This window comes from Hippopotamus amphibius, chromosome 9 (assembly GCF_030028045.1).
Source record: "Hippopotamus amphibius kiboko isolate mHipAmp2 chromosome 9, mHipAmp2.hap2, whole genome shotgun sequence".
NCBI lineage: Eukaryota > Metazoa > Chordata > Mammalia > Artiodactyla > Hippopotamidae > Hippopotamus > Hippopotamus amphibius.
In genome coordinates this window covers 74179531-74202398 of record NC_080194.1, presented here as the reverse complement: position 1 = coordinate 74202398, position 22868 = coordinate 74179531, and the positions used below count along the sequence as shown (strand labels likewise).

Here is a 22868-nt window from a genome sequence, read left to right as displayed (position 1 = left end):
AACCACGCCCACTGCAGCCAGCCTGGTCCAGGCACGAAGCCGGGGGCCTCTCCCAACCACCACCTTAACCGCTGCCACCAGCTTACAAATGGGGAAAAGCCTTCTCCACAGTCACACAGAAACCCTGCCAGGGCTAGCTGGATCCTGGGTCTGCCACCGTCTCCCTGAGGTCTGCGTCCCCGGCTCCCGGGTAGGTTTTCCCTTGAAGCCACTTAGCAGGCCTGATGACACAGCCAGACTATGCGCGCCTGCATGTGTGTCCCTGAGGAACAAAGAATCTGCCAGCTGGGCTTGGGTTTCAAGACATCTGTCCTCACCCTTGACCGAGAGAGCTTACAAAGAGATCGGGGCCAGAGCCGGGTGGGGGGGACATCAATTGGGTGCCGCCTTGCCTGGCACCTGGAGAGTTCACCCCGCCAGCCCCAGGATCCTCTGCGTTCACTTGAGGAGGCCAGAAACTGCAGGGACGGGCTGGGGTTCTTAGCATTTATTTCATACAGCTGTTTAGAGAGCTTGTTTAAAATATAGATCATCATATATATATATTTATATATATAAAATATATAAAGAGGAATTGAGGCCAGCCACCCCAAAGAAAAAGCTATGTTTTATAAATATTTCTGTAGCTCCCACATCCCAGAGGAAGAAAATAAAACAAAACAAAAAAACATTTACAACCCAAGCTAGTGGTTCCATGTGGTGGGCCCAGTGGGCTCAGACCCGGGGGTGGGCCGGGGCTCTCGAGGGCGAGGCCTGCAGAATACTCTGATGAGGACAGGCTGCCCTCCCGTTTCGCAGGAGGCTGGTGTCTCTGGCTATGAAAGGTCGAGTCCATACCAGTCTTGCCAAATCCACGCCCCTGGCTTCTTAGACCCGCCTGGAAGGCAGCAAGCGAGCACTCAGGGGCCTCGGGCTGCCAGGTTATTTTTAATCTTGCCGGTTTCCTTTGATGTCCTGGCCCTCTTTCCCGGGTGGCCCAGCCTTCTGTTCCTGGTGGTTTCCAAGTGGAGGCAAAGCACGAGCCTCCTTCCACGCCTAGCATCTGGAATTCACAAGCCAAGATCCATGCGGTGTCTCCAGGTCCCTTGGCCGGCCTCTGAGGGTCCCCACGGGCGGCGCAGCCTCACTTGCAGACATAGCGCTCCACCGTGCGCTCACACCTGCGGCAGGTGACGTAGCAGCACCAGTGGTACTTGCAGTGGCACCGCTCGACCACTCGGTCTGTGTAGGGGTTGTAGCCACGTCCACAGCACATGAGGTCACAGCTGTCACTGCCGTGTGATGTCTTGTTGCACTGCCTGGAGGGGGAGGGGAGGTCAGTGAGCACGCCTGTCACCCACCAGCCCCCCACTCCCAGCCAGGCAGCCCCAGCCTCCTCCGACCAGAGCTGCGGCCTCAGTCCCCCTTGGACCGTGTCTTGGTCTTTGCAGAATTTAAAATAACCCTCTTCCCAGGGGTACGTCTCACTTCTCCCTGTATTTCCAACAGGCATTTATCAAAATGAGGGGGTGTTTTGTTTCCTTTGTCTCTTTTCCTATACCTTCTACTTCTAAATACTTGAAAGTGTTTCCAACCACTGTCTAATAATCCTATCTTCATATTTAATCCTTAATTATATTGTAACAAATGTAAAGATTGTTTGTACTTTTAGAATCCCAGGATAAATTCTGAAACAAACAAATGGCATCGGATGTGAGGCAAAGTGAGCGTCTGGCACTCTCTTCGTGGAGACAGAGGGTCTGTCAATCACTTGCCCCCTTTGAATCAGGCGCTTCCCTCCAGTATTTTATCTTATCAGAGACAGGAAGGGTCTTTGGATCAGTGGAATTACTATGTCCATTTTACAGACGGAAACGGGCTCAGCAAAGGGCAGAGGCCTGTTCAAGGTCTCAAGGAGTTTGTGGATAAGCAGTGCTCAAGCTCAGGGGTCCTGAAACCAAATCCAGTGCATATTCTCCCCACCCTAAAGGGCAGAGAACCCATGGGCTGCCAGGGGCTGCATTTCTTCCTGAATCACTCCTGTGGGCGAAGACAACACTGAAGGTCCCTATAAAACCCAAATATCCTTGCCATCAGTTCTTCTGTCTAGTGAAGAAACATCTATGCAGGCTGGCATTTCATCTAGCTGCGCTTAGGCTAGGCAGGGATGCTGTCATGGGATGCAGCTGGGCCCCCACAGCCACGTGGACCAAGGAATCCCAGAATGTCCGAGGTGGGCAACCCCTAGAGGTGACCAAATCCAAACCTCATATTTCCTGATGGGGAAATTGAGGCACAGAATGAGGAGGGAACTTGCCCACCATCACACAAGGTGAGCATGGGGTCTGTGAGAGTTCAGGAAGACTTCCTGGAGGGGGAGGGATCATCCAGGCCACTGCACGAAAGATGAACAGGCATCAAAGATGGAGGGGAGGAGAAAGGGTGTTGGGGGCAAAGAGAATAAACATCCTGATCTGACTTATCTAAGGAGAGTGAGAGATGGATGAAGGGGCAGGGCTGGAGGCAGGGAGGCCAGGGAGGAGGCTGGGCTGCAGCTCAGTAAGAGAAGCTGAGGCCTGAGCTGGGAAGAAGCCATGGGGAGCACCTGGAGGGGGCAGTCAGGAGGAGACGGTGACCTGCATGTGACGGCTGTGAGCAGTTCCGGGCAGGAGACAGGAGGGAACGGCAGAAAGAACACATGCCCCAGAGCCAGACAGACCTGGGTTCAAACCCCAGTTCTGCTGCTTACTGGCTGTGGGACCTAAGGCAAATCACTTAACCTTTCTGGGCTTTATTTAGACACCTGACACCATGAGTCTCCCTCAGCCTTATTCTGAAGGTCTCTGGAAGACTCCTCCAGGAAAGGGTGGTGGAAGGGGGCAGAGTTTCATTTTTATTTCTGGGTCCCTGACATGCAATGTTGGAAACCTGGCCTCCAGCCTCAGCCAGACAAGACCTGCGATGGTGTCTGTCAGGGGGAGCTGGGGAAAGGCTGGAGCCTGGAGAAAGGGCAGGTTTCAGAGTTTGGAATAGGAACTGCTGAGGAGGGTTCAGTTGAACACACTGGATGTACCACCTGTGCCCCTGCCTTTTACAGTTCACAAAGCTCATTTGCATCCAACCCCCGTACCCCCAAACCCCTAACCTGGGTAAACTCATGTTTCCCCTCCTCCAGGAAGCCTTCCTTGATGTTAAGGTTGTCAGGGCCCCTCTGGGCTCCCCGTTTTCCCTCTGTCACAACCTGAGCATTTGCTGTCCCTCCTCAGCCCTGGCACTTGCCAGAGCCTCCTGTAATGGGTGTAAGAAGTGTCTGTGGTTGTGAGCCACTGAGATGTTGGAGCTTTTTGTTACTGCAGAAAAAGCTGACCTTTACAGCTGTCTGCAAAGGCCCAGGGCTGAGCATAGCAGGAAACGTGGGGGTGGAGGGGGACAGCAGTCTGAGAAGGCAAGGGTGGTAGCTGGTGCCGTGGAATGGGGCCTCCTCATCAACAGCTTGAGAGCAGGTCTTAGGCGCGGCGTCGGGGAGGAAGAGGCCTGGCAGTCTCCGGGAGGGAAGGGGGAGGGGAGACTGCCATTCACGGACCCTTCACACGGCACTGACACCGCACAGCACGGAGGGGCTGCTTGGTAAGTGTGAAGAGAATCACTTGCCAACCCTCCCAGGTGTGTGGTATCGTCTTCTTGACACAGAAGATAAGACCAAGCCTCAGGTAAGTGAAAGGATTTGCTCAAGATCCCACAACCGGGAAGCTGCTGCGTTAGGGTGGGAACTGTCCTCCCCCAACACACACACACACACACACACACACACACTCCCATGGATCCAGGAAGACCCTCTCTTTGCTCTGGGGTCCTTGACGGGCTTCCCCCAGGTCCTCTGGATGCTAGAATCCTCCCCGCAACCCCATCCTCATCACACCCACCCTGGCTGCCTCAGCCCAGACTCTCTCTCCTTCCTGTCTCCCTGGCCTGACCTGGTTCCATCTTCATTCTGCCTGGCCCCCTCAATCTGGCCTCCAGATGGGAGCCTGGGCCTCCTTGCAGAGCCTGCTGCCCTGGCCTGTGAGGACGGAGCCCCCCAAGCAGCCTCCCTCTCCTGGAGACAGGAACGTGGGATGAGGAGGAAGCAAAAGCTGGCCAGGCCCCAACTATGTGCCAGACACATTCTCAGACACCCTCACTCTGCTTCAATATTCTTTTAACCCCGAAGAACACTAGTTTTGTGGAATGCTATTAGGGGCTCCTTAATAAAAGAGTTCCACAGCCAAACACCTCTGGGAAACACTGGCTTAGACAGATCCTTTACTGCGGGATTCCTCAGAGCCTTTAATATGTTCTCGTGCCTTGCGAACAGCCAAAGAGAATTTCCCAATGTATTTGATTGCAGAGCTATTTCTTTATAGCATTTCAGTACTGGATCCTCCTGAACCATCTCCGAGAAGAGCTGCCACCCTGAATCCTCACCAGCCCGCCTTGGCACACACTGGCTCCCTCCTTCTGTCCTGAAGCGCCCCCAGCAGCTGTGAGGGGACCTGCGGTAGGGACCCCAGCCCTGGCTCTGAAAGGGGGGAGAAAGCTGGTGTCTGGGAGGCGGGGGAACGCAGCTGGGAACATGGGAGCGCCATCTCTCCGCAGAAGGCAGGCCGTCCCCGCTCTCCTGCCGCCCCTCTGAGGAGCGCTGGTCCCGGCTCCGCCCCCACACGGTGCCGACTTCCTGGGTGGCCTCCGGCTGCACGCTGCCCCCACCCCCTTGTGCCTCCGTTCACTGTCCAGCCAACAGGCTGTATGCCTTCTATCCTTCACTTGTTCATTTGACAGACGTTTACGGAGGACCTATTTTATGTCAGTGTCAGGCAGCCTCTTTCCTAGCCTGTCTCCAAACATAGTCACTGTCTCTTCCCATCCGTCTCCCCACCTCGGGGGCAGGTGAGGCGGGGGCCCCCCACGCGCCTCCACCCCCCGGGGGCCCCTGCCTCGGCGAAGTGCACAACAGCCACTCCCAGGAGCTCTGCCGGGCCGCTGGGGCCCCACACCTCCACCCTGCTTTCTACTGCGCAGGGACTCCATTCCCCAAGTGCTAGCTGAGGCCCGCCTGTGTGCCCAGCCCTGAGCTGGGATGGGGCACGTGCCAGGCAGCTGACCCTTCCTGCCAGGGTGGCACCGGGCCCTTACCTGTCCTGCGTCCCATGGGAGCCCACCTTCTCGTTCTTCATGCAGAAGTCGGGGGAGCTCTGCAGATAGACAAGCTCCGAGTCCTGCACAGGCCGGATGTCCAGGTCCTTGGGCACCAGGTGCTTGCGGGTGCCCATGGGTCGGTGCACTACCTTGGTGGCCGACAGGTAGCGGGTCTTGAGGTCGGCGGCCACATCCCGAAGCTCCTGCAGCCCCTTCCAGCAGGTGCGGATGGAGCAGGAGCCAGACACCCCGTGGCACTTACACTTCATTTCCAGAGAGGCGCGCAGAGCCTGCGGACAGGGGAGGGCGTCGGGCTGGGCAGCCGGAGCCCCCTCCCTGGCCTGCCCTGGGGCCCGGCCCCACCCCCCACCTGCCAGTGCTCTCAGGGAGTCACCGCCTGCTCTGGGCCTCAAGTGACAGGGCTTTTCGCTCTAAGGCTGGGGGGTGTTGTGGACCCTTAGCTCCTCCTCCAACTGAGGGGCCGCTGGGAGGGGCAGGAAGAGAGGGGCTTTTTCAGGGGTAACAGGTGCCATTTATACACCTACTGTACCAAGTGCTCTCACACTTATCATGGCTTAATCATCGCAGAAGCCCTTCTTGAAGTAGCATTAATTTCTCCATTTAAAAAACAGGACATGAAAGCTCAGAGAGGCTGAGTCTTGCCCAAGGCTAGAAGATCTTGGGCTGGGATTTGAACCCAGTATGAGGGCAATTCCAAAAGCCATGGCTTTTCATCATTCTCTGCTTTTTCTCTCTCACAAAACCTTGCTGACAAAACAAGGAGTGGGGGGAGAAGGAAAGGAAGGGCGGGAGGGTAGAAGAAGCAAGAGGTGGGTGCTCGGGGGTGGGCTCCCCGGCCTGGCTGGCCTTCCCCTCTGCTGCCTGGTGCCATGTCACCACTCAGCGCCTGGCTTCACATGTGCTGAGCGGGTCTGTGACTGCTACCTTGCAGAGTCGTTGAAAGGATTCAGCAAGATGACATATATGAAAGAGTTTTGTGAACTATGAAAGTTCAATCAATATTTGGTTTTGAAAAATCAGTCTAAGTAAGAATTATGGCGGATGCAGGAGGCCTGGGCTTGGGGCCTAGGGACACTCAGCTCTGGCTTTGGAAGGGACTCTGTGCCACTCTCTTGCGCAGGCCTCCGCTTCTCCCTGTGCACCTGAGGGGCATGAGGTGGACACCTCCTGCGGGCCTTTCAGTTCTGCAGTCTAAGCCCCACCTCCTTGCACACAGGACTCGGATCCCTCTGCTCGCCCTCCCGCCTGCCCTGTGTACTCCACTGCAAGGGTTATGGGTCCCCTGGGCCTACCCTTGCATCAAAAAGATAGGGAAACTGAGGCACACGGAGGGCAGGGACTTGCCCAAAATTACACGGGGAGTCAGTAAGGAAGCTGGTCAAGGTCCCAGGGCTCCCTACCCCTCACAGTGCCAGGAAGTGGGGAATGAGGGAGTCCACTTGGGTCTAGAGTCTGGAACTGTCTCAGCAAAGCCTGTGGAGAGCACATAATGAAGTGAACCCGACTGCAGGGCACGTTCGGCCTCCCAAGGGCACAAGGTACTTCTGAGTCATCCAGGAAAGGTAAACCACATTTGCTCCTCAGCTCAGATGGCAGGAAGGGGCCCAGGCTTCCTGAGGCCACGGTGCCAGCACTGGACACACTGTCATTTACCCTCCTGGGCCCTTGCGGACGGCCCCAGGGATGCCAGCTCCTTGGCATTAGGGCCCCTGGGACAGGCCTGATGTGCCTGAGGCTGAGGACCCTGTGTGGACTGCACTGCGGGAAGGGATGGCTGTGCCCCTGGCAGGATGAGGCTCGGGCCTGGCTGTGGGCAGGAGAGGGGCTGGGTTCTTAGACGGGAGGCTGGGGGAAGGGCTCCCACTGGATTTCCAAGGCTGGCAGGGCAGGCCAGCACGGTTGGGAGGCAGGAGTTCTGGGTCCCTAGCCAGGCTCTGCTACAGATCCACAGGGGGACTTGGTCTCAGTTTCCCCAATTCCCAAAGATGGCCTGGACATCCTCAAATCCTTACACGAAGGAGATCAGGGAGAGATGAAGCTGAGGACAAGGAAACCTCTAGACCTGGTGTCCCATAGGCCTGGGTTCCATTGCACCGTGTGTCCTCGGCCAAGTCACTTAAGCTCCTTCTGCCTCACTTGGTGCCTCTGTACAATGGGCCTAATGGAGCTGCAGGGAGGAGGTCAGGAGATGCCATCCACATCTGACACTCTGCTCCTCCGGGACCAGTTCCCCATCTATAAGGAGGGGTAACAGTACCTCTTCACAGCATGGTTTTGTGGACTATGGGACAGAAAACTAATCAAGCACCCACCACAGTGTCTGGCACACAGGTTGGTATAAAATTTTGTTTTGTTTTGTTTAATTTTCAAAAAATAAAGAGATCCATTCATTCACTTACGCATTCACCCCAACCTCCTGTGGAATGAGGTGAGGAATTAATGCAACACTGATCATAACAGACATGGAGAGGAAACCATGGTTAGGAGGTTGGGGTGGGCTTTGGAGCTGGGAGAGAGTCCCTGTTAGATCCAAGGAAATGACCCCTCAGCAAGGCTCTGCTGCCCCACAGCCCTCTCCACACTTCCTCCCACAACTGGCCTTGGCCCAGAGCCCCAGAGGAAGAGCCTGAGGAACATGACTAATAGGGACTAGAGAGCACCAACCCACCCCATTTTATAGATGGGAACAACTGAGGCCAGAGAGGAAGTGACTCGCCCAATGTTACACAGTGAGTTTAGAGCTCCTGACTCCCAGCTCAACGCTCCTTCTGCTCCACCAATGTTCTCCAACCCAAATCCCGGTGGACCCCCTGGGGGAGGAGGAGCCAGGCAAGCCCCAACTGCCTGGAGAGGGAAGAGCTGGGGAGACCAGGAGCACATCAGTGTGGGTGGATCAGGGCCCGTCCCCCCCGCCACCCCTCCATTGGGGCACACTGGGTGGCCCTTTTCCAGCCAATTGGCACAAGCACAACCATCTGGGGGTGGGTGGGTGGGTGGTTACCTGTCTCCCCACTTCACTGTTGTGTAGACGCATCAGTTTATTGGCTTGGGATCCTGTTTTTTTCACCTTCATAGGAGCATCGGAAAACTTGGCCCCCATGAGGAGCCCGTAGCTGAGGTTGTCCGCACATCCTCCCCAGCGGTTCCCGGGCCCGGGTGGCTCACCTGGGACGGGGCCGCAGGAGCAGCCGGGCAGGTCGCCGGAGGTGCAGGCCCGGGCGATGGCGTGGCTGATGGCGGCCGCCGACAGCGCATACACGAAGGCTGACTCCCGGGTCCCTGTGGGGAGAGGCAGGGTCAGCCAGGGCAGGTGACCCAGGGATAGGACCCTGCCCAGGCCTGAGGGCCCCCACCTGCCTCTGTGCATTTGGGCGGGGACAGGGGCGGTGAGTAGGTGGAGCCGGTGGAGGATGGCACTATGACGAAGTGCCATCTGTCCCACCCCCATCCTCCCCCAAGTGCACTAGCTGACCGGCACCCTCTCTCATGAAGCCCACAAAGCCAGCGCCCCCACAGGCACACACTCTCTCACACACCTACCATGCTGCACTTCCGCCCTGCCTGCCCTGCACGCAGTCTTAGGGGCTGCTTTGAGGAACAGAAGGCCCAGTCCCTGAGCTCCTCAAAGACAAGTGAGCAAAGAGCCTGCTGTGGGGGTGAAGTGTGTCCCCTAGAAAGATATGGTCAAGTCCTGACCCCTGGTACCTGTGAATGTGAGCTTATTTAGGAATAGGGTCTTTGCAGATGTAACTGAGCTAAGATGAGGTCATTAGATGGAGCAGAGTGGGCCCTAATGCAATGACTGGTGTCCTTATAGGAAGATGGAATTTTGGATACAGAGACATAGAGGGCAGAGGCCACGTGACAGAGGCAGAGACTGAAGTGATGCAGCGACAAGCCAAGGAACACTGAAGACTGCGGCAGCCCCCAGAAGCTAAGAAGAGGCAGGGATGAATCCTCCCCTAGTGCCTTCAGAGGGAGCCCTGCTGACACCTTGACTTTGACTTTGGACTTCCAGCCTCCAGCACCGTGAGACAATTCTTCCGTTGTGAGAAGCCGCCCAGTAAGTGGGGTTTTGTTACAGCAGCCCTAGCAAACTAAGATGGAGCCCAACGTGCCTTGGCTTTGGGGGATTCTGGCCTTGGGTCCAAGCAAGTTACCCCCCTTCTCAAGCCTCAGTATCTTTAACTGTAGAGTGGGAATGTTGATACCTACCTCACAGGCTTGCTCTGGAGTTCAGATCATTCAGGAAGGAAGGAGGGTTTGTAAAGTGCCGCACAAATGTTAGCTATCACTGTGCGGGGGGTGGGGGGGTGATAAGATCCACTGGGGCGTTCCTGCCCTTGGAAAGCCTCTCTATGATACACGGGACCCCCAAATCCACCCCCAGAAGCCACCTCCTCCAGGAATTCTTCTCCACAGATGTTCTTTAGTCCCTACATCACTTTGTGCCTCTCACAGCACCTTCAGTCAGGCTGGTCTAGAATTACCTGCTCCACATCTGTCTGCCCCGAGGGTGGGCTCAGTCACATTCTCATTACAGACGCCCCCACCCAGAGCCTCCTGCATCATCCATTCCTCTGTCCAGGCATGAGGGGTACATGTGCCTTTGTGCTGTCATTCAGGCTCCCCCACCCTGGTATATTCACCCACTATATGTTCATTCATTCATCAATTCACGCCTGGATACCCATGTCCGTGATTAATTCACCCACCCACCCATCCGTGTATCCATCCATCATCCAGCTCTTCACTCACCCACCCATCACACTTCCATCCATCCATCCATGAATTCACCCACCTATCTAAACACACACATATTTATGCCTGGATTCGTCCACCCCACCCACACGCATTCCGCAGGCCCCAGCAGCCCCCGCCTGCCCCCCACCTCTCTCCAGGTCAAGCAGGTAGTTGGGGGCGAGCTCGATGGAGGAGCAGTTCCAGCGCATGTCCGCGAAGGCCCGGCGGCAGGCCTTCACGACCTCGCGGGCGGCGTGCACGATGGTGTGCATGAGCTCCAGGTTGCTGCGGCACAGCTGCACCTGCGCCGACACCAGGCCCTCCAGCTGCTTGCAGTGCTGCGTCTGGTTCAGCGCCAGGGCCGCCGGGGTCTTGGAGAGCGCCCTGCACACAGGCCAAAAGGCAGCAACCAATGGAAGGGAAGTCAGGGTTATGAGGGGCCGAGCCCCCTCCACCCGCTGTGCTGGCCCCAGCCTCTCCTCAGAGGGCTCGGAGCCTTTGCTGGAAGGAGCCAGCAAACCAGGAGGCCAAGCACGGGCCCCAGCAGGGTCATGGCTCCCCCTCCTACCCCTTTGTGACCCTGGGCACATCACTGTGCTTTTCTGGGCCTTGGGCCCTCCTTCATAACATAGGATCCTGACCTCCATCCTACCTAAGCTTTATTATAATTCTACTAACAATAAACAGTTTTACAGTTCACAAAGCACTCGCATCCACTGCCTTATTTGGTCCTCACACAGCTGTGAATTATTACTCTTTATTAAACACGCATTCAATACTGAACGTGCCAGACACTGTGTTCCGTGCTGGACCACCACCACCACCACCACCACCATCCCCACTATTAACTGAGCACTCACTAGATGCACGGCGTGAGTTGGGGGCTTCCCACTATGGCTTCATTTAATTATTAAACCCACTTATTAGGCTATAAAATCCCACATACATGGAAGGGACTTATTAAAAGATTAAAGAGCCACGCAATTTTGTGATAAATTAGCCATTAACTTGCTGTGTGACTTTAGATAAATCACTGTCCCTCTCTGGGTCTCAGTGTCTATACCTTTAAACTGTATTTCCCAGAATGGGTTCCAGTGAGACATTCTGAAAAAGGGATCCATTGCCAATCGAGCACAATTGGGGAATGTGATATACTACATTCCACCCCCCCTCCACCCCGAAGAATAATAATGCACGTTTACATTTTAAAGACCCTGAGAAGTACCACAGCGAAGCAGCAGGCTTGGTTTTCTTTAACTTCCAAGTCTGCTGTGCACAAAACCCTTTATTGGAGGGGTGCTGACCTCATCCGTGCTTTGGGAAATGCTGGCCTAGGGGGTCCCTATGAACTCTAGTGATGTTATAGGACCTAAGAGCTTCCCAGATGCTGGCTCTGGGCACTGGGATTCCAAGACCCTAAGATCAGGGGTCCATCCTGGGTTCGCCTTCTCTGAGGAGCAGACTGCATCAGGCAGCCCCTCCTCTTAGTGAAGGTTAGAGGGACCCTACAGCCTTAAAGAGTTCCACATAGACCCACCCCGTACCCTAGGGCCAGCTGGTCCTCAGAAACCCAGCAGACACCCGGAGGGACGGGGGCAAGAAGGGGCCAATCTTCAGGTCCAAGGGCTATGTGACCCACTTGCTGAGACCATAGCAGACCTCACCCAGGGTCAGGACTGAGACCTGTTGAGGCCCCGCTCCCCAAGCCCCTGGCCTGAGATCCCAAGGGAAGCAGCCTGGTGCCAAAGAACAGCACAGGCCTGGGCAGACTCTTGGCTCCATCACCCCCACTCCCCTTGTGACCCTGAGCAAGCCAAGTAACCTCTCCTCTCCCATCAATCTCCCAGCATTGTCTGAGGGATTAACTCAATGTGAGTCACATGCTCTGCCCAGGGCTGACACACCATGGTCAGTGCTCTGTGATGGAAGCTACTAGATTACCATGTTGGTGGCCTTCTCCTACTTTAGCTTCCTGCACCCACTTAGTCAAGGCCAAGGGCTGCCATCTGACTTCAAGGCCTCTCAAAACCTGGCCCTCCAGCCTTCTCCAGCTTCCCGTCCTTGTCCCCCATGTGTCCTAATATCCACCATACCAGATTGCTGGCTTCTCTGACAGAGACTGCCCTACCACCACGCCTGTGCCCAGGCTTTTCCTGGTGCCAGGAATGCTTTTCCCCTTGCTCCTGTACCTAAATGAATAAATGAACATGATCTACTTGTGGAAGAAATATTTACTAAACACTAACTCTTCCCAGGCTCATTTGGGAATGAACATGACATAGACCCTTTCCTCAAGAAGCCCCTTGTCTAATGGCTGCACAGACCTATCACCAGTTATGAAGCCATGACCCAGATGTTCTAGCTCACGGGCTGGCCCAGGGAAGAGCTCAGGCTTTGGGCACCAGCTGGGTAAGTTACCCAACTTCTCTGGCCCTCATGGTCCTCATCTGTTATAAGAAAATGATAAATTCTACTTCAAAAAGGTGATGGCAAGACTTAAATATGATAATGATATTGTAAGCATTCAGTGCGTTCACAGATGGGATCCCTTGCTTGCTGCTGCATGAATCTCGAACCAGAGGGAGTCAGAAGTCCTGGGCTGTGGCTCAAGCTCTGGCCTCTGTGCTGGGCAACCTTGGGTAAATCGCTGCCCCTCTCTAAGCATCAATCAAAAACTGGGGACTCCTGGAGGCCTCGCAGGGGCTGAATGAGATAATATGTGCCACACTGAGTACTAATAGGTTAGTGTGCTTCCTCCTGCCTCTCTCTGCCCTGCCCCACCCATCCTATACCTCCAAAATACAGAAACTGGGACGCAGACCCAGGGCAAGTGGGCATGGCCTGGTGTCCACGGTTGGGGTGTCACAACCCCGCCAGTCTGAGATGGACTGTGGGTGTCTTGGGCCACCTTCCCTCACTGCAATTGCTGGCCCGTCCCTACCCGACCAAGGCATGAGCCAAGAAACCTCTGCTGTATCTGGATGCAGACCTCAGGTATGGTTGCTTGACCCTGCCTGTGCCTGGGGAACACACTGCCTGAATTCCTGCAGCACATACGGGATGAGGGGTGGCCACACAGGCACAGATATCACCCCCTAGGCCTGTACTGGTTGCTACAGCCCTTCTGCCTCCACCTAGCAAACACTGTCCATGTGCATGGACCCACTGTTCCCAGTGGGCACAGCACTCCCCTGTTTACAGAGCCTCTCATTTGATCCCATTCTCACAATGCCCAGAGGGGCCTGGGAGATTATCATCCCCTTTGTACAGAGGAGGACGCTGAGGCACTCCAGTGCCTGGGTGCTCAGCCTCCTCCGGACACCATCCTCCCTCAAACCTGGCCTCACCTTCCCAGGTCCCCTCTCTACTGGGCTGGGGAACGTCCAAACTCAGCCTGTCCTGAGCCCATTCTGCCCATCACCCTTGCCTGGCTTCCATTCTTCCCCTCTGGGCCACTTTTCTCTTTCACAATAGGAAGGATTACAGCAGATACCCGAGAAAACACCCAGCACAGTACCGGGCACACAGCAGGCACTCATGCAGGGTGGCTGCCTTTCAGGTCCTTCCCCTGGGCTCCTGCTCAGAAAGTGGATAACAAAAGCTGAGACTTTTCCTGGGGAGCTCAGTTCAGGCAACTCGGGTGCTGCGGCTCCTGAGGAGGGGTCCTCTGGGCTCTTGGGGTCTGGGGACCCTGGGCCACTCTGAGTCAGTCTGTCCATCCCTGAAGTCACCAAGCATCCACCTCCCCAGCTGGCAGTGAGAGAGGTTCTATGAGGGAAACCTGGTAAGGACGCTCCCAGATGAGGCTCAGACTACCCAGGCAGGCAGAGGACAAATGGGAAGCCTTCTGGAGGTCCTGGGTGGGCGCGGAGCTGCGGAGAGAGCAGCCGGGACAGAGCAGCCAGCTGTGGCGTGCTGCGGGAGGCCGGCTCACAGGAGCATGCAGACCCGGAGATCAGGAGGCGGGAGGCAGCGGATTCCACTCCCGAGGAGGGCGATGCGGTCATCTGGTAATTAGTGGTAATGACCGTTTCTAACTAAGGCCTCCTTGGGGAGGTAATCAAGGATTACGGTGGGAGGCGGGGGAGTTACCCGTCTGGACATCTTGTCCGGCTTGCCTCACAGCGGCAGACCCCTAATTGAAAACATTTTGGTTTATCTGGGGGTGGGTGCACGGGGGAGAGGGTGGAAGAGAGGACAGGAGGGAACAGAGAGTTCACAGGCGAGGCCTATGCCAAGGGTGCCGCTGCGATGGCCGAGGTCGCTCTCATTCAGGAGTTGGGGTTCTCCTGGGAATGGCAGGGGTGGGGGAAAGCACAAAGACCTGGGTTTCAGCTCCAGCTCAGCCGCTCATCTAACATTCCACCTTGGGCAAGTCACTACCGCTCGCCGGGCTTCAGTGTCCCCACCCCACTGTGTAAGTGGGGACACTGAGGCCCAGAGAAGGGCAGGGCTTGCCCAGACCTGTACACAGCCAGTCAATCAGAGGTAGAGCCAAGCTAGAACCCAGGACTCCTAGATCACAGGCTAGGGCTCTTTCACTCCCACTGTAGAGATGAAGAAACTGAGGCTGGGAGAAGCTAAAGTGATTGATTTGCCTGCAGCCTGTCTCATGGCTAGCGAACTGGCAGAACTCAGGCTGGGACCCAGGTCTCCCGACTTGGGCCTGGCGCTCCTCCCAGCCTCTCTGTGACAGCTGTGTCCTTTCTGAGTCTCTCAGGACTCTTCCTCAAGAGGCCTGGCCCCGGAGTGAGCAGCAGGCTGCCCGGGGTGGGTGGGGTGGCTTTTATGGGTCCTCCCAGCCACCCTGGGCCTTCCCCTCTCTGGGCAACCCCAGTGGTTCACAGAAGGCTGGAACCGTCCTCTCTGCCCGCCACAGGGCAGCCAGAGAAGGGTCTCCCCACACTTCGTGGTCTGAGTCTCCTAGCACCTGGCTTGGGAGGTGAGGTAGGGGAGGGATCCCCCAGGTTATTTTTGATCAGGTGCTTCCACCGCCTCTCCCTTACCCCCATGGCATAGGAAGCTCAGGCTGAGTCCCAGGTCCCCAGTGGGTGGGCATTCTGGGTCACTCAGCCACACCTACTTTCAGTTCTCATGTCAAATTCCCCTCTCCTCTTCAGTTCACTTTCCAAAGTCCAGGGCAGCAGGGTCCCCCGGGACACCCCCAGGACAGATGAGTCTCCTGGGTGAGCCGCCAGCTTCCCATCCCCATCGTACACTTCTGTGTTCCCAACTGTCCTGTGGCCCCCTGCAACCAAGAGGCCACAGAGCCAGGCAGCTTAACTCCAAATCCTGCCTCTGCTGCCTACGAGCTGTGATACCCTGTTCGTTAAAGACCCAGTGAGCCTCCACTTCCTCTTCTGATTAATGAGGGTGACGGCAGAACCCACCTCACGTGGTGGTTGGGAGACTTAAATGAAACAACATACATCAAGCATGTACCAAGGCCACACACACACACATTGTTGTTATTCTTAAACTCCACTCCTTCTCCTGCTTCCCCCTCTATTTTCAGCTCTAGCAAGAGTTTAACCTCTTTCAAAGAGGTCTGGCTTCATGGAGCCTCTCTGCCTGGCTTCTGATCCCACATCCACCATTAATTAACTAGCTGTGTGACCTTGGTCCAGTTACTTAACCTCTCTGTACCTTAGTTTCCTCATTTGTAAAATGGTAGTGATAAGAATGTCACCTACTTCATAGGAGTATTATCAAAGTTAAATATCTAAAGCTCTGGGGATTTACTAGTAAGCTCCTATAATTCCTGGTTTCTCTATTTCCCCACATGCACCGTCCTGCCCCTGCTGTTCCTTCTCTCTTGGATGCCTGCTTTGCATTCCATCCATGGCCATCGAAATCCTATCTATCCTTTGAAGCCCAACTCAAAGCCACCTCCCTTACTTGGGACTAACCACTCCTCCTCTGGGCTCCCATGCTCCCTCTCCTAGGACACAGCCCAAAGTCCACACTGTACTTTTTATATATCTGTCTCCGCCAAGAGGCTGGGAGCTCTTTCAAGGCAGACCCTGAGTTGCACTCATGTTTTGTGACAGCCTGGGCTATGCAGTGGGCACAGCACGGATGTTGGGCTTAACTAGCCATCTGTTCCAGACCCTACCCAGCCACATGCCAGCTTGGGGGCCTGTACAAGTCACACATTGCTCAGAGCCTCGGAGTTCCCACTGTGGCACAGAGGAATGACAGCAGTGTCCCCCAGAACACTCTAGGGGCGAGCCCAGTTCTCGGCCTCTGGTGCTCCCGTGCCCTTTAACAAAGCCTTTTCCTCTCTAGACCTCAGTTTCCTTATCTGTAAAATGTTGGTGGTGCATGAGGAGGGCTTGGTCTCCCTGATCAGAGGTTCTCACCAGCTGGGACGGCGCCAGGTACCAGCAGTAGAAGGAAAGTGGCTGATTTCTCACAAAACTAACCAGGAGCAGCTGAGAAGAGCTGGTGCCCCCAGGAAGCTGCTGATCCCAGGCTTCCGCTTGCAAACAAGAAATGCAAGACGATGGGGTTTCCTCTCAAGAGGAGAATTAATCGATAACCAAGCCCCAGAAGGGGCAGGGCCGGTGACCTCGAGACTGTTTGCTGGTGGCCCAGCCACTATCGCCCTGTCTTCCAGTTAATCCACGAACCTTCCTCACAGCCCCTCCCCAGCCCATAATCTGTCTCCTGCCTGTCTTATCTGCATGGCTCCCCACCCCCAACCTGGAACTCTAGACTGTGTCCTGTCCTGGACTTTTCCACCACTCAGGGAGTTCCTCCACCCAAAGTGCCCTTCTCTCACTGCCTCCACCTGCCAAATTCCCAGAGACTCCTCAGGCCGATCCTAGAAGGATCATCCCCGAAAAATCTACCTAGGTCCCAAGTACGTTACCCCCACCAGGTGGTCTCCTCTCCTCTGGGCCCCCAGAACACCGCTCTGGTCTCTCCTGGGGCTCTTGGAGTTATTTACAGCCTGGGCTTATCTCTTCCAGACCAGAGGGCAGCTCCTCCAGGAAGGGGCTGGGTTTTACTCCTCTCTCCCTGCCTGCACCGCCCACAGACCTGCACAGAGCAGGCACTCCCTTCTGCTGCATGGAAAGGAGTCTCTCCCACCTACCCCTCCATTAATAATTTCTATCTGAAGGACTCCCCTTCACATGTGTACAGCATCTGACAGTTTACGAGGTTCCTTCATGAGCCACTTCTTATCTGACCTGAGTGAGGTAGAGATTCTTACCCTCCTTTGACAGAGGAGCACGTTGAGGCTCCCAGAGGCAGAGTGACAAGGTCACCCAGATGGAGAGGTCGGGACTGCTTGAGAACCTCCAGCTAGGGTCAGGAGACTGACAAGGAACATAATATTGAGCGGGCCTTGTGCGCAGAGCGCAGACCCTCTAGATTGGGCCCCTTGACCACGCTCTTTTTCCATATGTCCCGGTGGAGGTCTTGCGCAACCCTCCTCTGCACGAGACCGGGCAATTCCGTCGCGCCCTGTCTCTCTCCTCCCGCAGGTAAGGACAATATTTTACAGAGGAGGAAACGGAGACTTAAGAAGGGTGACTTGCCCACTACCCCCAGGCAACTTCTGCTTCCAGGTCTTGGGCACGCTGGCCCGATCCAGGGGCCCGTTAATGCTCTCCGCTTCCCCCAGCCGCCGACCCAGGGGCCCATCTGCGTGGACGCGGGTCCCTACTTACAGCCACTTGATGCCATAGCACACACCGGTCTGGAGCGCCAGGGCGAAGAGCAGCGCCTGGCAGACCTGAGGCCGCGCCCTCATCCTCGCGCGGCGGGCGCGCCGGGGAATCGCACCCCCGAGAAGCCGCGCTGAAGTCCCGCCGCACGCCCGGCCGCCGTCGCTCGTCCTGCGCGCTCGCCGCCTGCAGTCGGGGAGAGCGGAGGCGGCGGGTTAAGGCTGAGCGCAAGGAGGGGACCACGCGGCTGGCGGGGGGGGGGGGGGGGGGGCCGTATTCAAATTACAAAGGAGGGGTCGGGGCCGGGGGAAGCCGGGCGCGCGGCGAGCGTCGCCTCCAGCCCAGCACAGCCCTGGACGGGGCCGGCGTCTGGCTCGAATTAGGTGCCTCCGGAGCTAGGCCGAGGGCGTGTCCACCTAGAGCGGCCTTCGACGAGAAGGGAAGGGGGCGACAGGACCAGAGACTCCGGAAAGACCAGGCAGAGAGACAGCGAGAAGGAGGGAGGACCTCAGAGAGCGAGGCTGAAAGACACTGAGCAGAGGGAGACGCCCATGGAAAGGCACACAGTGCTCGCGAGGGACAGGGACGGAAAGGAGAAGACGAAGGGGGTCTGGGGCGGAGGCCGCGGGCGGGCGAGGAGAGGAGCAGATTCGGGGCCCAGGATCTGGGTTCCCATCTCCGCAATACTGTTAGTTATTATGGGCCTGGATATTCTCCTTCCCCTTTGGGCCTCAGTTTACCCCCTCTGTAAACTGGGGACACAATTGTGATTCAAATTGTGATTAGGGCACAATTCACTTTTTAAAAAGAACAGTCACCTAACACGATCGCATTTTTTCCTCCTAGCAACCTTGTGAGATAGGTACTACCACTGTCCCCATCTCACAGATGAGAAAACTGAGGTCCGGAGATGTGAAATGGGGTTGTGCAGCCGGCGAGGGGCTGGTCCATGCCTCGTGTTGTACTCTCCCGTCTAGCCGGTGTCCTGTGAGATGAGGGACCGAGAAAAGACCAGGGGGCTTGCTCTGAGCATCATTTTCTCAGTCTGAAGGGGAGGGTGAGAAATGGGATGGCAAAGGTCTCTGTACAGTGAAGGCTGTTCAGGGTCCTGAGTCTCCGAGTTCCTCTAGCGGTGCCCTTTTTCAGGGTTGGATGGTGCCCAGGCGGGAGCCGAGGCTGGGCAGCCTGGCCTTGACGAAGCCGGGAAGCTCACGGGGACGACGCGATGCCGCCTCCCGCCGCCAGGCGGCGTCCTGGGGCCGTGGAGTAGCCCTCACCCCGCCCGCCCGCAGGCCGCAGAGTCGCTTTCTCCGGCTTTTTTCTTTTTCTTCTTTTTTTCCCCTCTTCATTCTCACCTCATTAGCTCCCTTCCTAGCTTCTCCCAAATTTACCAACACCTGGCGTTCGCCGGAAGACAAACACAGCTCTAGCCCCTTTTCCCTGCGGAGGAGAGGACAAAGGGATTCCTTTCTAAAGGGTCTGTGAGAGATGGAAAGAGGAGGCGCCTTAGCCGGGGCGCTTGAGCGAGAAGGCGGCGTTCTCATCTGGCTGTGTGACCTTGGGCAAGCCTTCCACCACCCCAGCCTCAGTTTTCCCTTCTATAAAAACAAGGGACTGGACTTCACGCATCTCCTGAAGTCCTTCCAGCCTCCAGCGGCCTGCGGGTCTTTTGAGCTCCCCTCTGCCTGTTTCCACTATTATGTCCACCTGCGTAGTGTGTGCAGGTACGTGTGCGCCTTAAGCAAGCGCGCACACACACACACACACACACACACACACACACACACACATTTTAAATCCTAGTTTCCTGGAGCCTTCCGGCACGACCCAGAGCAAGGCAGGGAGAAAACTCTGAATTACATTTTCTTTCTCCTCCGCAGAGTCCTCCGGCTCGGCGCCTAAGGCCGTGGCGCTCGCTACAAACTTGCCGAGTTAAAGTGCGGGGCAGAGGAGGCGCGGGCGGTGTTTCAGCAGGGGTCTCTGTCGAACTGTGCCCCCCCTCTTTCCACCCAGCCTGTACCCAAACCTTTTGTCTTACTGGCCCTGAAAGTTTACCATGCTCCAGAGAACGAGAAAAACATCGGCTGGATATGGAGGGGTGGAGAAGGAGGGGATCAACAACTCCACTCAGTCTCTCCTCGCCCCCACCCCCTCCCAAAGTGTGGGCTCCCCCACCCCCAACCCCACCCCAAGGCGCCTAGCATTCCAGGGTAGGGAGGAGGAAGGGCCGCACGCGGAGAGAGCAGAGCGCGGACTCACAGCAGGGGATCCGTGTCCAGCCCAACTCGCCCAGAGAGAGGAGGGGCCGGCCGGGTCACAGCGCACGGGGACCCAGGCCGCCAAGCTACTCCCGGCTCTTTCGGAGGGGCCCGGGTGGTCCCGGGCTTCTCCCTTCGCTGTCCCAGCACGTCGCTGGGGGAGGCGGCTCTTGGCCTGGGCCCCTGGATTCCGACAGGTTATTCCTGTCCAGTGTCAGAGTGTCTGGGACAGCCGCGCGGGCCGCTGGGTCACCCTCAGCCTGCGCCTCGCGGGTCAGGGACACCCGCCTCCCGGAGCTCACGGCCCGCTAGGGGGCGCTAAACCGGGGTTGGAGGTGGGACATGCAGCAGCCTCCCGCGCCCTGGGACCTTGGGCAAGTCCCCTCCTCCTCCTGGGCCTCCGTGTCCCCCTCTGGGGGTGGGATGAGGAGTACGGTAAGTGCCCTCTCAGGTCTGGTCTCTCTATACGACATCCACGTATCGTGGTCAGCTCCGAGCTGCGGACCCCTAGCTTCAGGCCCGGCTTGGAACCTCGCCTGGGGTCAGGCGCGTAGTAGGCCCGCGTCAAAGCACAGTGCCTCTGGAGAGAGCGCGGCCCCTTCCTGCCCCCGCTGGGGATGAGGCTCAAGCTGCCCCGCTTGCAGCGGCGAGAAAGGAAACCTCTGGTGCACGCTCTGGGCACCCGAGCGCAGCAGCCACAGCCCCGCTCCAGCAGGTGTTTATAAAGCTGGGTCTCTGCAAGGCCCTGGAAACCCCGCTGCCAGGGCGGCTGCCCCTCTGAGCCAGAGCCGGCGGGGACACGCCGAGCTTCCCCTTCCCGGATGAGCCCGCGCTGGGCCGGGAGGCTGCCCTGCGCGCGGGCGCTGAGTGTCCACGCCGCGCGTGGGGCCTGAAGCTTCCGGGTGCGCAACTCGCACAGCCGACTCGGAGAACCAGGGACGCCGAGCAACTGCTTCAAGGTTACCTGCGACGCCAAGCGAGGCGGGGCCGCAACCCGCCTTTGACCCTGGCCGCGAGTCTTTCAGGATGTGTCTGCTGGGCTGCGGACTCTGCGCCGGTGGCCAGCGAGACGGGTTATTTTGGAAGCGGGAAGGGTGGGGTGGGGTAACTCAGGGCACCTCCCACTTCCCCCTCTCAGCCCGACCCCGAGCGCCTAAGGACCTTGAGGGTCATTGAGGCACCTCAGCCCTGGGAGGTGGGAGGTATGGGGCTCGTGCGCGAGCTCAGCCAGATGTTCGGGGCTGCTCCAGATGTGCCTCGGGGTCGGGCCGGGACTTTCCTCCTCCCCACCCCCAGCCTGGAGCTCAGGTCTGTAAACAAACTCTCGGTTCTACCCCTTCTCCCGCCGCTTCTGCGAGCAGGTCCCAAAGCGTGGCGTCCGCCCCCGTCCCGCAATTTAGGAGGAGCTGCCATAGTTCTCTGCCTTTTGCCACCCTCTCCCGCCTCGCCACACACACCCTCTGCCACAGGATCCACGTCCCCCACCCCCGGGATGGCTCGGGCATGACCTCATCCTCGGGTTGACTGGGAGGGAGAGGGTCGAATCCGGGGGGGAAAAGGCCGGGAAGACTGGAGGAGGGCCGCGGGAACTGCACAGCCCACCTCCACCGCTCGTCCGCGTCAGGCCCGCGCCCTCGGCCCCGCGCAGCTGAGCCGGGTGAGGGGAATGCCTGGGAGAGCCGCGGAGGAGAGGGACGGAGAAGGGCTTGCTTTGCTTACCCGGGAGCGGTTGCCCAACGGGATCGCGCTGTCCCCCTCGGACTCGGGAGTCCCCCGCCCTGGCAGGTCCCCGCTGAGAGCCCGCCCGCTGCCCGCGGCCGCGGCTCACCTCCTGGGGTGCTCGCCTGGCCGGAGAGCGGCGAGCACGGCCCCCAGCGGACCCGAGCGCTCTCCGGGCTGGGCAGGCGGCGAGGGCGTCCTCTTCGCGAGCTGCCGGAGAAGCACGCCCGGGATCCTGGCGAACAGCGGCCGGCTGGGGTCCCGCGGAGACAGGGGAACGGACTCAGGCTGCTCTGGAGGGCGCTCGGCTCCCGGGGCCTGCGCTCGCCCGCTCGCCAGAGCTCTCCTCCGCAGCCGGCAGGGTCTCCCGCGCCGGCAGCCCGAACTGCTTTATAAGGCTCGGGCAGCTGCTTTGATCCGCCCACGTCAGCGCGCCGAAACCCCACCGGGTGGCTACGGCCGCGCGCGGGGGGCGGGGGCGGGGTCCCCGCGGATGCCACGGACCCGCGGCCCCGGGGCACGAGAGGACGTCGCGCCCTGTTGAGTTACAAAGAGGAGACTTACTAACTGTAACAACTATAGCTGGTGTGTGCCGAATATGCGGGCTGTGAGCCTACTGCGTGCCTGGGGCGCTTGGGGTCCAGGTGGTGACGGTTTCTAAACCTGGCGACAAGCCGCGCGAGGATCCTCAACCCTGTCTGGTTTGACAGAGGAGGCAGCCACAGCTCAGAGGGAAGTCGGACTTAGGTCTCAGTCTGGAGCCCGGGCATCACTAGGTGTTGGTCTTGCAGCTCGGTTATGCATTGTGGGTCCCGGGAGCTGCCTTGGCAGCTCTTTGCCGGGTCACCTCTCCAGACCTCTGGTTCCAGTTCTGGGAACTCAGCAAAGAAAGAGGGTGCGAGGGCTCTACGCTACGAGGTACACTATAAACCTTAGGCACCAAGGAGGCAGGTGTCCCATCTATAGGATGACTGTTGGACACACCACGTGCCCACAGGTGCACTCAGTAGCACATAGAAGTTAAATGGCCATACACATCTTCAAGATGAAGCTGAACACGCAGACTTTCCCCATCTGGTTCATGCACAAACACACCTTTCTATGTACACGGTGAGGACACACACACAGCTTCCAAGCGGGCAACACAAACGTACATATACTCCTGCTTATAGTCACAGGAATGTCCTTGCGAATACATGCTGGGACACCCTCATCTCTTCCTCCGGGGCATTGGGGTCAGTCCCATTATAAATGCCATGGGAAGGTAGTGGGGCTTTGGGTGGGGTGTGTAGGAAGG

General features: G+C 57.6%; 1 protein-coding gene across 6 annotated transcripts; it reads right to left on the bottom strand.

Moving 5' to 3' along the window:
- Positions 1-473: 473 nt before the first annotated feature.
- On the bottom strand, positions 474-21814 carry WNT11 (Wnt family member 11). Of its 6 annotated transcripts, none has more exons than XM_057695191.1 (6): positions 21681-21814; positions 17598-17780; positions 10067-10302; positions 8177-8454; positions 5152-5444; positions 474-1298 (listed from the first exon to the last, which is right to left on the bottom strand). In XM_057695191.1, the coding sequence occupies exons 2-6, from the start codon at positions 17678-17680 to the stop codon at positions 1124-1126; spliced, it is 1065 nt and encodes a 354-aa protein (XP_057551174.1). In that variant the 5' UTR covers positions 17681-17780; positions 21681-21814; the 3' UTR covers positions 474-1123. The 6 variants fall into 6 exon arrangements, with proteins under 6 accessions (XP_057551174.1, XP_057551176.1, XP_057551175.1 ...); XM_057695193.1 differs by lacking the exon at positions 21681-21814 and adding an exon at positions 21572-21580; XM_057695192.1 differs by lacking the exon at positions 21681-21814 and adding an exon at positions 20817-20877.
- Between the last annotated feature and the right edge of the window lie 1054 nt (positions 21815-22868).